Here is a 15247-nt window from a genome sequence, read left to right on the forward strand (position 1 = left end):
ACAACAAAAAATACTCATGATAGTAGCTTTTATCAGTTTTGAAATATTTCCATATAAATAGCGAAAAGTGCCAAAATTTCAACCTTCGGGCAACTTTGACTCTCCCGAAATGGTCGAAAAACGCAATTTTAAGCTAAAATGCTTATATTGTAGTAATATTCAACTATTTACCTTAATTTTGCAACAAATTGGAAGTCTCTAGCACAATATTTTGATTTATGGTGAATTTATGAAAAAACTTTTTCCTTACGTCCACGCGGTAACTCTTCCGAAAAAAATCATACATGCGATTGTGGTAATGTTTGCACCATTTTAAAATTAGCCGTTACATAAAGTTTTATATATATGGAAATGTGCGCAATTGCATGGACAATATAACTAAAAACAACCCATGGTTGTAGCTTTTATCAGTTTTGAAATATTTTCATATAAAAAATGATAAGTGACAAATTTTCAACCTTCGGTCAATTTTGACTCTACCGAAATGGTCGAAAAACGCAATTGTAAGCTAAAACACTTATATTTTAGTAATATTCAATCATTTACCTTCATTTTGTAACAAATTCGAAGTCTCTAGCACAATATTTCGATTTATGGTGAATTTATGGAAAAAATAACATTTTCCTTACGTCCGCGCGGTAACTCTTCCAAAAAAATCATACGTGCGATTGTGGTAATGTTTGCACCATTTTAAATTAGCCGTTACATAAAGTTTTATATATGAAAATGTGCGCACTTTCATGTAGAATGCAACGAAAAATAATTGAAGGTTGTAGCTTTTCTCATTTTCAAAATATTTGCATATAAATCACGATAAATAGAAAAAACCACGTTCGGTCAACTTTGACTCTACCGAAATGGTCGAAAAACGCAATTGTAAGCTAAAACTCTTATATTTTAGTAATATTCAATCATTTACCTTCATTTTATATTTTAGTAATATTCAATCATTTACCTTCATTTTGCAACAAATTGGAAGTCTCAAGCACAATATTTCGATTTATGGTGAATTTATGAAAAAAATTTCCTTCCCTCCGCGCGCTTAACCTCCGCCATAAATATCCGAATTGCGTACATCGCATTCTCGGAAAATTTGCTCAGTTTCATATTAGGCATTTCCTAAAGTTTTATATATGAAAATGTGTGCATTTTCATGTAGAATAAAAGGAAAAATATTGGAAGGTTGTAGCTTTTCTTATTTCCAAAATAATTGCATATAAAAAAAAAATTATAAAAAAATTTTGACATTTGGTCATTTTTAACTCATCGGAAATGGTCAAAAACTGCAATTGTAAGCTAAAACTCTTACAGTATCGTAATATTCAATCATTGGTATTCATTTTGAAAAAAAATTGGAAGTCTCTAGAACAATATTTAGATTTACGGTGAATTTTTGAAAAAAATAAAAAAATACGTCCGGGCGTTACGAATTCGTACATCATTTTGTGATAATATTTTTCCGGTGTTGCTTTTATTGTTTTACAATGTATTATATATCAAAATGATTGCAATTTAGTGTACAATACAACGAAAAAAAAGAAACTCGTTAGCTTTTACCGTTTTTTGCACAGCGTGATTTTAATACAATTATGTATGAATTTTTTTTTTCACTACCATATATCACATTATTTACATATGATAATGATATTATTTTTCATTTCTGATGATTGCATACTAAACTTCAGGCAATGACAAAAAAAGGAGCCAAAAATGAACTCTTAATCTTGAAAACTAAGCGCGCTGTGATTTTTTGAAAAAATTATTTTTTCCGCTTCCGCGCTCACTCAAAACCGGCTCCGGCATTCGGGGGAGTTTTTTATTTTTACCGCTTCGGCGTTTAAGGGTTAATCATGAAGGGTTATTCCATACAAACAGTACCCACCCGCACTAACTTGATAGATCTGGAAAGTAGAAGGACCCAATTGCATTCATGGGATTATCACCTTTTTGCCTCCATTGTTATATGGCATTCTTTTATATAATACTATTTTTGTTAGTTAAACTGTGTTCAAAAGATTTTCAGTGGCTGAAAGGTAGATTTGTTTTTAAATTTTCATGATATAGTAGCTGAAGGTCAGTTAATTAGTTGAGTAAGGATTTAAAATTGGGCCATTATTTACGCAAGTAAGGATAAAAAATCAGACCACAATTATCATTATCAGATGTGCCCTAATGTTAACTAGCATATCCTGCTTAGTCACCTTGAGCTAATATTTTGTCTCTGGAAATTAATGTAATCTTTTATTTTCTTTGTATTAGGTTGGTAGCCTGGTTGGTGGACAGCAGGTGAACAACACAGCTTCTATGCATTATTTGCTGAGCAGTTACCGTGTTGGTATGTTGGCTCTAGAAACCTTAGCAAGGCGTGTCCATGATGATAGGCCTCAAGCAAAATATGCTAGAAATCCTCCATATGGTGAAGATGTCAAGTGGCTACTTGGGGTAGCTAAGAAACTGGGTAAGACTTAATGACCTATGAAATATATAGTGGTACCTCATTAGTCGAACTTTTCTAATGTTGAACATAAAATTTTTTGGCCAAAATTTTCAAAGAAATTTTGTGTTGTTTGTTGAACAAATAGTGCTCATACTCTAACCTGGCAGATTGTCCTGTTTATACGTGTACTCAACAGCCTACCATCTCATACGAGTAAAACTGTATTAACATGTTTTTTCTTTTAAAGTATATAGTTTAATGATATTCATATCATTAAATTCTATTGTATTTCTGGCCTTTTTTTACCGAAGGGCTGGCACTTGGAACTTTTTGGCCCCGTAATGACTTGTTTGTAATCAGTTTCATTAGCAAAAAATAGCACAAAACAACAAACACATACGGTGATGCAAACTGTGCACAAGGTGATGCTTTTTCAGTGAGAAACAAAAGGCAGAATGGGGTCATGAAAGATGGGATGCTTTGTTTTGGCGCTTGGTACACGGCCTGGTCACTCAGTGGGGTCCAGAAGGAGCTTTTCCGAGTGTTCGAAATCAGGAAATATATGAAACCAGAGACAAAATTTCATCTGAAAAAATTTATGAAACTTATGAATACTAAAGTTCCACTGTAGAGTGGTCCCCTGCGAATAGATGGAACCCCTATAAAAATGCTGAAAATGGCCTATTTTGTTAGTTAAAACTCAAGAAAACCCCACTAAAAATTTTTATACCTGCTCTTTTTTAATAGTTTTATCACAAAAAGTGCATTTTATGATGAAATTGATAAAGAAAACAAGAATTTGTAGGTATTTCTCATAGAAACATACTGCAAATAGGCAAATGTGACTGGAGGGGGAGTGTTGCCGATTAGCAGACAATGATTTCTCTCTCTCTCTCTCTCTCTCTCTCTCTCTCTCTCTCTCTCTCTCTCTCTCTCTCTCTCTCTCTCTCTCTCTCTCTCTCTCCCTGTTGTATGTATGTAACCTTCACACACTCCAATATTTTTAACAACCATTTATTTCTTTTTTCAAGGGTAATGTATTAAGCTAACTTATAAATGAAATTATAGACAATTCAATTTAAAAGTTAGCTTAATACTTATTTAAGGACACCCACCTCTCTCTCTCTCTCTCTCTCTCTCTCTCTCTCTCTCCTCTCTCTCTCTCTCTACTCTCTCTCTCTCTCTCTCTCTCTCTCTCTCTATTAGTGGTTAGCGGTAGAAAATTTCCAATTTATCTATTTTTACCTTTACTGTCTAGAACTGTAAATGCACTGTTCTAAAACATAGACATAAATAAAAATCGTATTAGTCCAAGTGAAAAGCACTGTTTGCTCATGAAAAGGAATTTCAGAACCAAGAGAGACAGAATAAAGAATTTCTTAAAAGTGGTTGAGAAGACTTCTTAAAATAAATCGGTCAGTTGGAAGGGCGATAGAAGAGATATGTACGCATGTAATCTTCACACACACCTATATTTTTACTTATTTTTTTAAGGGTAACTTAATGAAATTACAGTAACTTTGACTTAATTTGAAAGTTAGCTTAATACTTAGGGAGCATTGTTAGGGTCATATTTAGCATTCAAAAACTAGAGGTAAGCATTATTAGCATATTTAGAGATTTCTTTTGGTTGGTGTGCTGTTTGCATTTGACTGTCTCAATGCTTTGAAGTAGTGTGACTTTGGATGTAATAACATATTGGTAATTTGCAGCTAAGTAGACAGGAAATTAACTGCTGAAAAATTAGGGATCCTTATATTCCTGTGTGGGGGGTGGGGGGGGGGAACTAGGGACTGAAGTGGCTGGGATTTCCATGTTGAGAGAGAGTGAGAGAGGTTACAAATACCTTATTGTATTACCCTATTTTGTTTTTATTATATGGTACCATTTGTTTCATATAATTTATATACAAAAGCAATTATTATATGTCAGCAACACTAACATTTTCCATTTCTGGGACTTTCAGGCCAGCAATACCTCCATCAGTTCTGCATGTGCTCAGTTAACAGTGTGGTTTCTCCATTTGTTTTGCAAGATTTAGCTGTGGAGGCAGCTCAGTACTTGGCTCGCCATTCCCCTGCTCTCTTTCCCCAACAGTTGAGATCACCAATCTTGCAGCCACTTGTTCAGAAATGTCAGCAAATGTAAGATAAAGCATATGCCTAAATATTTCTGCTACTGTATTTTGTACAGTGCATTTCAGAGTATAAAAAATTTAATATATGATGATGATAAATATTGACAATATACTTTTATCTAGAATTACAATAATTTTTTGAAATAATATTTCCAGGTTTTTACAGTGTACCCATTTGAAAATGTACTACATAACTCCAACAGAATATGATGAGTTTATATCCATCATATTGGCAGCTCGTTCAGCTTATCAGATGACACCAGGTGGTATGGTACAGTTTAATGAGCTACTACAGGCTCTTAGAAGGTATGCATTCACAGCTTTAGATATGCTCTGTTTATTTATATGCCCATAAATATACGTACTCTGTTTATTCATATGCCCAGGAATTTGAATATCTTAGTTTGAGGACTGATTAATCCATACTTTATGTATGCTATGATTTAACAAATACTTGCCAAGTTAGATTAGTTGCAAATTAGCCCTAAAAACCCAGTATAATCAGAAAAGAAATGTTGACTATTCTTGAATATATTGAGTGAGGAAGAATCTATTGTCATTTCCTCATAATCAACAATGCCACTTTAGTTTCTGGTGAATTATCTTGCAGAAGCACCATTTTATTTATCCTCTTCTATTATTTTTTAATGATGAAGGACTTCTCAGTATTTGACTGCCATGGAAATCATCTTCATTAGTAGAAATGTTTTAAGTTGAAATCTTCCCTTTGACTATTAGATATTGTAAAAGGGATGCACAGAACTGCAAAATCAAGATTAGGGAATAAACCTGTGCTAGGTTACCCCAAATAATGTTGTCTAACCATGGTATCAATGAAATCTAATTACACTTGATTCATTACAATATGTGTACTGTATTCAAGATTCCAGACAAGAATGGTATAGGAATCCTTACAGCTAGGATAAAGCTTTGCTCATGACCTTATGATGTATAAAATTCCAAGTAAAAACCAAAGAATCCATGTTAAAAATTGCCATCAAAATCCACTGAACAAGCACTATGATAAAATATCAAATTACTTCAACAAAATAGGGATTTAAGACCACATTACCCAAACATCTAGTGTCAAAGATGCTGTGAATTTGAGCACACTCAAAAATTAGCTTTAGAGGAAAATTAGTATTATAATGAAATCACAATGATTGCCAAAAAAAAGAAAGAAAGAAAAAGTAGCTAATGCCAGTAGGTGACTGTGGGCAAATAAAAAAGTGGCTAGTGTTAATAGGTGAGTGAGAGATATTCCCCCACTCTCCTCCCTGTACCACCGGTAAAGTAACCTGTTATCAATTTCAACAAATTTCCCAATGCAGGCTGAAGGATATTTCCTATGAAAGAAGGCTCTTGCTTATATGCATATAAAAAGTAGAAGTTACTTCTAAAGTTTTTTTGTATACTCTAGAGACTGGAATTGCAATAACAATTAGTGTACAAACTGTGGCCTACGACATTATGCAAAGTCAAAGACTTTACTGTTTAGCATTTACAACACATAACGAAAGTATTGAGGGTAAAACTGACTTCACTGATAAACCAAACAATGAAATTTCAAAGACAATCTACTATGGTGTAAATTGGTAATAAATGTCATGCATTTAATCATGTTGAAATGCTATCAACCACAGAGGATGGTCAAGAAAAAGCATAGCAAGTGAAAATTCTAACATGAAAAAGAAATAGAACAAAATTTTCATATAAGTAACTTACCAAGTAACTACAAAGCTATAATAGCTACTTTCATGGTAGCATACATTTGAAAATTCGCGATAGCAATTCTTTTGTTTTCGGTGTCGGTAACTCCCCCACCCACTTTCAGGAAGTATAGGTACAACGTACCTAAACAGCTCAATTCATTTTTGCCGCTCAACGACTGCATGTAGATTGTTTGGTCAGCTGTGGTTTGAAAATTTTCACTTTTTCATATACGAAACAAACCTGAGGTCTTAACTTGTTCATATACGAAACAAACCTGAGGTCTTTACATTAGGATAAATACTTAGCACCAGCTGGAAACCGGTAGTTTTAAATAATTGTGTACGCAAGGGACTGTTGGTATCTGTGGTTGGTCACGATAGCGGAGGTAGTGCGTCCATTCTCGGGGTTTTACAGTCACATCTTCTTGGTGCCCAAGGTGTCGGGAGGATGGAGGCCTGTGATCAACTTATCAACCGTGAATCGCTTCATCAGGAAGACACAGTTCAAGATGGAGACCCCGCGCTCGGTGTTGGCAGCCTTGAGGGAAGGCGACTTCGTGCTGTCGATAGACTTGAAGGACGCATGCTTCCAAATCCCTGTTCATCCCACGCCCAGGAAGTTCCTTTGCTTCTCTCTGGCGGACAAGATTTTCGAGTTCAAAGTCTTGTGCTTCGGGTTGACAAAAGCCCCTCAATTGTTCACAAGGGTCTTCTCTCTCGTGTCAAGTTGGGCCCATGCTCAGGGGATCCGTTTGCTGAGGTACCTCGACGATTGGTTGGTCTTGGCAGTTTCCAAGGAGAAGCTGCTGCAAGACAGGGATTGTCTTCTTGGTTCTGTCTGGACCTTGGCATATTAGTCAACCAGGAAAAGTCGAACCTCGTACCCACTCAAAGGATTCTCTACCTGGGCATGGTCGTCGATACGACAGTGGCAAGAGTTTTCCCGTCTGATCAGAGAGAGATTGGAAAAGTTGCGGGCTGTGGCGCGCAACTTCCTATCAAAGTCGCATCAGTTGGCTCATCAGTGGCAGGTTCTTCTGGGAGTGCTATCTTCCCTGAAGAAGCTGATCCCTCATGGGCGTCTTCATCTTCGGTCTCTTGCTTAGCCCTACGATTTTCCTTGTCACAGTCTTGACGTCTTCTGCCTGGTCAAAGCCTTCAAAACTGTGCTGCACAAGCTGTGGACACAGTTTCTTCCAGGCCCCATTTAAAGTGGTCGTCTTCACCTCGTCCCAAGCACTTGCAATGTTCCTGACTGCATCAGCAATGTTGTAGCCCTTCCAAAACTGTTTCAGAGTCAACTCCTTGTTACCTTTGATGGCCCTCAAAGCATTGTCCTTCTAAGGTAGTAAGCCTTAAAGTTAGCAATTACTCCCTGGTCCATCGGCTGTATCAGCGATGTTGTATTTGGTGGAAGGTACACCACCTTCACATTAGGGTGCATGTTGCTCAAATTTGAAGGGTGACCAGGGGCATTGTCTAAAACTAAAAGCACCTTAAAAGGCAGACCCTTCAAAGACTAATACCATTCCACTGCTGGCACGAAATGGTCATTGAACCAATCTTCGAAGACCATCAAGGTAACCCAAGCCTTCTTGTTCAACTTCCAAATGACAGGGAGTTGACTCTTGAAAATGCCCTTGAAAGCCCTGGGATTATCTGCCAAATACACCAGCAAGGGCTTAAGTTTCAAGTTGCCACTTGCATTGTCCCCAAAGAGTAAAGTCAGTCGCTCCTTACCAGCTCTATGGGCAGGTGCTGACTTCTCCTCCTTGGAAAGGTACGTACGGTTGGGCATTCTTTTCCAAAATAAGCCAGTCTCATCTACATTAAAAACTTGGTCAGCCGTGTAACCACCATCCTTAATTATTTCAGCCAAACCACTAGGAAAACTTTCTGCTGCTTCGCTATCAGCACTAGCAGCTTCACATATGCAAATTTGCACGAGCCTTGAAACGGTTAAACCAACCTCTACTCGCGGAAAATTCACCACTAGCACTGCCCTCTCCATGCTTTTTCACTACTGCCTCATGCAGCTCTCTAGACTTCTCCTGGATCACACTTAGGCTCATTGGAACACGTCGCTGGTTTTGGTCCTCCAGCCAGATCATGAGCAACTTCTCCATTTCCACAATGCTCTGGCTACGTTGCTTCACGTTAATCACCGTTGCCTTCATCGGTGCAGCATCCTTAACGTGCTTGAGAATGCGTTCCTTGTCCTTCACTATGGTTACCACCGTTGTCCTGCTAAGGCCCAAATCACGACCTATCTCGGTGTTGGTCTCTCCCTTTTCAGAACATTTAACGACGTCATACTTTACCTCCATGGTGATGACCTTCCTCCTCTTGGATGAACTATCATTGGAGGAAGTACTCTGCCATTTAGGAGCCATAGTAAAGGCACGAAAAATCCTAAAAATTCAGCAACGTAGCAAGACACAACCTAGCGAAATGAAGGCAACCATGCGATTGAAGTGGCGTTGTTTGGTATTGCTACGCTGCACAGCGTCACCGACCCGGCTAGGTCGTTGTCCGGTCAATTTACCTTACAGTTAATAGCGTAAATTAATTTATGCGCCCTCCGCTCAGAAACTAGTTCTGCGTATGAGGTATCGTTAAAAAGCATAAAAAACCGTTATAACCTTTGATTTTGTGTTGTAATCTAACCAGAAACATAGTTTTTTTATTATTACTGGAAACAAGCAATGATTTTTTCATATATATGCGCTTTTGAATATGGTTATAAACTTTGCGTGTCGTAAGCTAGTATTCATTCGCTCGAAAACTAGTTCCACATATGAGGCGTCACTAAAAAGCATCAAAAAACGTTGTGACATTTGAATTTGTTTTGTAATCTAACCACAAACTTTGTTTTTATTATTACTGTAAACAAGAATGATTATTTTTATATAGTATGCATTATATTGAAAACTGTTGTAAACTTGGCACATCATAAGCTAGTATCCATTCTCTTGGAAACTAGTTCGCATATGATACGACATAAAAAGTGTCGAAAATCATCATAACCTCAAAATTTTTGTTGTAATCTAACCAGAAACTTATTTTTATTAATATACTGTGCTAAACTATAAAGGATTTTTATCATAGTATGTGTTTTTTAAAAGCGTCGTGAACTCAGAGCGTCGGAAGCGTCAGCGTTGTAACGTCGGAGCAAACGTCGTAACCCAGGACGGATTTTTCAATGAATATTTAAGAAAACCCGTCATAACCTCGGAACGTCGTAAGCCGGGAACTGCCTGTATGTATTAGTGATCTAGTTAAGTCTTTTAAGACTTCCAAGCTAGAGAGGACAACTACGCCTTCGTGGAATTTGGATATTGTCCTAAAATGGATTTCGAAGCCCCATTTTGAACCTCTTCAATCCTCATCATTGAGGGATTCAACAAGGAAGACAATTTTTTTTAGCTGTATCTACAACCAAAAGAGTAAGCGAGATTTGAGCCTTAGACAGGAACATAGGTTTTACTCAAGGAAATGCAGTGCGTTCATTCACTCTTGGTTTCTTTGCCAAAAATGAAACACTGTTTAATCCATGCCCTCGCTCATTCACAATCAAAGCCTTAACCGATAGTGAGTGCTTTTAGATGGTAAATGTTCATGCTGTCCCACCCCCTTTCAGTGTGGAATTCAGCTATGGAAATACTTGGTAAGTTTGACATTAATATATAATAAAATAAGATTTGATATACAGTAGTGCCTCAGGATATGAAATTAATCCGTTCCGAAGCGGCCTTCATAACCTGATTTTTTCGTATCTCGAACCATGTTTTACATGTAAATTGCCTAATTCATTCCAAGCCCTACAAATACACCGCAATAAATTTTATAATAAAGCTAAATTGACCAATAAACAATGAAATACAACAATTTGGATCATTCAGTGACTAACATAACCATGACTCTGTACCTGTAAATACAGTGTATTAGTGTACATGGTACAAGAAATACATATGTAGTAAAATGTGGAACCTTACCTTTCGAGTGAGGCGATCTCCGAAAGTGGCGACAGAGGAGGACAAATGGCAGAAAACATGAACACTTAACTTTACAAAACACATTAAAAACTTTACAAAACATTAAAAAATGGCAGAAAACATTAACACTAACCTTTACAAAACACATTAACAAATGGCAGAAAACATTAACTTTACACAAAAAAAATTGAAATTAATATTTTTTTTTTTTTAATTTTTTTTACTTTACGTTTTTTTTACAAAATTTCAGTTTTTTCACCACTTTCAACTTTGTTTTTTTGCATACCTTGGATTTTCCTGTTCGCTTACTAATATTAAAGGCCTCTTTAAAAAGTAACTTTTCCAAGGAAGATTGCTTCTTCCTGCTTTTCACAATGTTCCTGAAATGACTCAGGCAAATGTCATCGAACTGCGCATGCATATGACCTGTGTAAGCCTTTTTGGCGTGTGTCTTTTCTACAAATGATTGCACTTTATGAAAAGCAGCTAGAGCATCCTTAATTTCTGCCGTTGTCATAGGGTCCTCCTCCCCCTACTCGCCGCTGCTAGAGAACTTTTTGAACTACGTTATGTTGCATGGCCTCCAACTCCTTCAGGTCATCCGTCGTAAGCTCCTCTTGGTGCTCCTCAAGAAGGTCATTGATGTCATCCTCGTTAACGACCAGCCCCATGGACTTGTTGAGTGCAACAATCTCGTCAAGATCTGGTTGCTAAACAGTTTCAGGATCATCAACTGTTTCTGAATCTGCATCAGCTTCGCCCACGTTGAATCCCTCGAAGTCTCAGGCGGATACGGCATCAGGCCAGAGTTTCCTCCACGAAGAATTCAAGGTTCGCCTTGAAACCTCCTGCCAAGCTTGATCGATGAGTCAGATGCATATGATTATATCAAAATGCTCCTTCCAAAATTCACGCAAAGTGAGGTTTGTGGTATCGGTGATGTCGAAACATCTCTTGAAAAGATGTTTTGTATACAGCTTCTTAAAGTTCTATATCACTTGCTAGTCCATGGGCTGGAGGAGAGGGGTTGTGTTAGGCGGAAGATAAAGAACCTTGATAAAAGAGTACTCCGCTAAGATAACTTCCTTGAGGCCAGGAGGGTGAGCAGGGGCATTGTCCAACAACAGCAGACATTCCAGAGGGAGGCGCTTCTCTTCCAAGAATTTCTTCACTGTCGGGCCGAAACACAGATTTACCCACTCGGTGAACAAAAGTCTCGTTACCCAGGCTTTCGCATTAGCCCTCCACATCACTGGAAGCTTCTCCTTTAGCACTTTGTGGGCCTTGAAGGCTCGAGGAGTCTCCGAATGATACACAATTAGGGGCTTCACCTTACAATCCCCTCTGGCGTTGGAACAATGTACGAATGTAAGCCTGTCTTTCATAGGCTTATGCCCGGGTAGCTTCTTCTCTTCCTGTGTAATGTACGTCCGACGAGGCATTTTTTTCCAAAAACGGCCATTCTCGTCACAGTTGAAGACTTGCTGAGAACTGTAGCCTTCATTGATCATCATCTCGTAGAACGTCTTAATAAAGGCTTCGGCCACTTTCGTGTCCGAGCTGGCAGCCTCCCCATGCCACACCACCGAATGGATGCCAGTCCGTTTACGCAATTTATCAAACCACCAACGAGTAGCCTTGAAGTCTAGGGTTGGCGTTGATGTCCCTTCTCCTCTGTCGTCTTCAGCCTGGGCAGTCAGATCACCGAAAATAGCGCTGGCCTTGTGGCAGATTGCCATCTCGGTTATCGTATCGCCAGCGATTTTACTTACACGTAGAAAGCGAAATCACTAACACAAATTTATGTTAACTAACGTAATATGTATATGTGAAAAAACGAAATTCGCGTGTGTACGATAATGCTGATGCGACGAACTGACCAAAGGACTCCTTTATGTAGAGCATGATGGGATAGATGCTGACCAATAGGAGAGCAGGATCTTACAGCGGTGACTAGCATGAGGAACCAATGGGAGAGCGGGAGGATGGTGGCGAGTCTACTGAGTTAGCGGCGCGCGAATTTTAGAATTGTTCTCGGTGGTCCGGGCGAATCTTTGACTTTACAGTTCACCCTTTCGTGACCTGAATTATTTTCGTATGCAGAAGCAAAAAAAACTTCGTCTTTGCTTTCGTAACTTGGATTTTTCGTAAGTAGGGACTTTCGTATTTTGGGGTTCTACTGTATATACTTACTAAGTAACTACAGGCAGTCCCCAGGTTAGGACGGTCTCGGCTTACGACGTCATCAGACATTATTTCCAGGGTTATGACACATGTTCCAGGGTTATGATGCCTGCAATGCTCATCTGGCAGATGAAATATTCCACCAAAAATGCAAAATAATCAATATTTGAAGGTTTTTTTTGATGAAAATTGCCATAAGAATGCAGTTTACATACAGTAGTACCTCGAGATACGAAATTAATCCGTTCCGAGGCGGCCTTCGTATAATGAGTTTTTCGTATCTTGGAACACATTTTGCATGTAAAATGGCTAATCCGTTCCAAGCCCTCCAAAAACACCCCATTAAATTTCATAATAAAGCTAAATTGACCTATAAACAATGAAATACTACAACAATTTGGACCATTCAATACCTAAATTAAGAATAAAAATCCAAACCTGTAAATAAAGTGCATAATTAGTGTACAAGAAATATTATTACTGTACGTAAAATGTCGAAGCTTACCTTTCGAGTGAGGCTATCTCCGAAAGTGGCGGCAGAGGAGGAGGAGGAGGACAAACGGCAGATAACGTATGTACGTACATACACTTAACTTTATGAAAACACACAAAAAATTTAAGGAAAACTATAAAAATAAAATTTACGAAAAACATTAACAAAACTGTAACACTTAACTTACAAAAATCTAAAAATTACGTAAATTTTTATTTTTATTTTTTTTTTTATTTTTAACTTTTTTTTTTGTTTACTTTTACGTAGCTTGTTTTTTTTTTTTTTTTTTACAGAATTTCAACTTCATCACCACTTTCAACATTCTGTTTTTCATCACTTGGTTCTTTTCCTTTTGCTTTCAACTTTCTGTTTTTTATCACCTGGTTTCTTCCTTTTTGCTTACTCCTGCTAATGCTGAAGGCCTCTTTAAAAAATAACTATCCAAGGAAGATTGCTTCTGCCTGCTTTTGACAATGTTCCTGAAACGACTCGGGCAAACGTCATCGAACTGCGCAAGCATACGACCTGTGTGAGCCTTTTCGGGGTGTCTTTTTTTCTATGAACGATTGCACTTTATGAAAAGTGGCTAAGACCTCCTTAATTTCTGCCGTTGTCATAGGCTCCTCCTCTTCATCGCCGCTGCTGGAGAACTCCTCTTGAACGACGTTATGTTGCATGGCATACAACTCCTTCAGGTCATCTGTCGTAAGCTCCTCTTGGTGCTCCTCGAGAAGGTCGTTGATGTCGTCCTCGTCGACGACCAGCCCCATGGACTTGCCGAGTGCAACGATCTCGTCAAGATCTGGTTCCAAAACAGTTTCGTGATCGTCAACTGTTTCGGACTCAGCAGCACCAGCTTCGCCCACGTCGAATCCCTCGAAGTCTCGGGCGGGTAAGGCATCAGGCCAGAGTTTCCTCCACGAGGAATTCAAGGTTCGCCTCGAAACCTCCTGCCATGCTTGGTCGATGAGTCGGATGCATATGACGATGTCAAAATGCTCCTTCCAAAATTCACGCAAGGTGAGGTTTGTGGTATCGGTGATGTCGAAACATCTTTTGAAAAGATGTTTCGTGTACAGCTTCGTAAAGTTCGCTATCACTTGCTGGTCCATGGGCTGGAGGAGAGGGGTGGTGTTGGGCGGATGAAAAAGAATCTTAATGAAGGAATACTCCGCTAGGATATCTTCCTCGAGGCCAGGAGGGTGGGGAGGGGCATTGTCCAACACCAGCAGACATTTCAGGGGGAGGCGCTTCTCTTGCAAAAAACTCTTCACAGTCGGGCCGAAACACAGATTTACCCACTCGGTGAACAAAAGCCTCGTTACCCAGGCTTTTGCATCAGCCCTCCACATCACTGGAAGCTTCTCCTTCAACACTTTGTGGGCCTTGAAGGCTCGAGGAGTCTCGGAGTGATACACCAGTAGGGGCTTCACCTCGCAATCCCCATTGGCGTTTGAACAAAGTGTGAGCGTAAGCCTGTCTTTCATAGGCTTATGCCCGGGTAGCTTCTTCCCTTCCTCCGTGATGTACGTCCGACGAGGCATTTTTTTCCAAAAAAGGCCAGTCTCATCACAGTTGAAAACCTGCTGAGAACTGTTGCCTTCCTTGGTCATCATCTCGTCGAAAGTCTTCTTAAATGCTTCGGCCGCTTTCGTGTCCGAGCTGGCAGCCTCCCATGACGCACCACCGAATGGATGCCAGTCCGTTTACGGAATTTCTCGAACCAGCCATGCGAAGCCTTGAACTCTGGGGTTTGCGTTGAAGTCCCTTCCCCTCCGTCGTCTTCCGCCTGCGCAATCAAATCGCCGAAAATAGCACTGGCCTTGTGAGCGATTGCCGTCTCCGTTACTGTATCGCCAGCGATTTCTTTGTCTTTTATCCAGACGAGGAGCAGCCGTTCCATCTCGTCGTGCACATGGCTCCTCTTGCTGGACAAAATAGTGATGCCCTTCGATGGTGTAGTTGCTTTGATGGCATCCTTCTGTTTAAGGATGGTGCCTATTGTCGACGGATTACGGCCGTATTCCTTTGCGATCACACTCAATCGCATACCAGCTTCGTACTTCTTTATGATCTCCATCTTTGTCTCCAGAGACAGCATCCGCTTCTTTCCGTGAATTTCAACTTTCTTGGGACCCATGACTACGTTAATTTATGTAAAGTTACACAAATACGTAATAATACAGTCTTCGCACAACACGATAATATGTACTGCAACAAAATCATTGGAGCGAACGAATGCTGAATACGTACGGTAAAGTTTCGGGTGCAAAGTAGCCGAGCTAAGGC

At 39.1% G+C, this 15247-nt stretch overlaps 1 protein-coding gene across 7 annotated transcripts in view; it reads left to right on the plus strand.

Annotated features, from left to right (window-relative positions):
- The window catches only part of LOC135222513 (zinc finger SWIM domain-containing protein 8 homolog), a 334079-nt gene that overhangs the window by 278174 nt on the left and 40658 nt on the right, over positions 1 to 15247 (plus strand). For all 7 annotated transcript variants that reach the window (XM_064260601.1, XM_064260624.1, XM_064260617.1 and 4 more), the window contains 3 exons: positions 2260 to 2458; positions 4404 to 4581; positions 4731 to 4880. In XM_064260601.1, the coding sequence (XP_064116671.1) occupies positions 2260 to 2458; positions 4404 to 4581; positions 4731 to 4880 (527 nt within the window). The remainder of the gene's footprint in view (positions 1 to 2259; positions 2459 to 4403; positions 4582 to 4730; positions 4881 to 15247) is intronic.

Source organism: Macrobrachium nipponense, chromosome 20 (genome assembly GCF_015104395.2).
Source record: "Macrobrachium nipponense isolate FS-2020 chromosome 20, ASM1510439v2, whole genome shotgun sequence".
NCBI lineage: Eukaryota > Metazoa > Arthropoda > Malacostraca > Decapoda > Palaemonidae > Macrobrachium > Macrobrachium nipponense.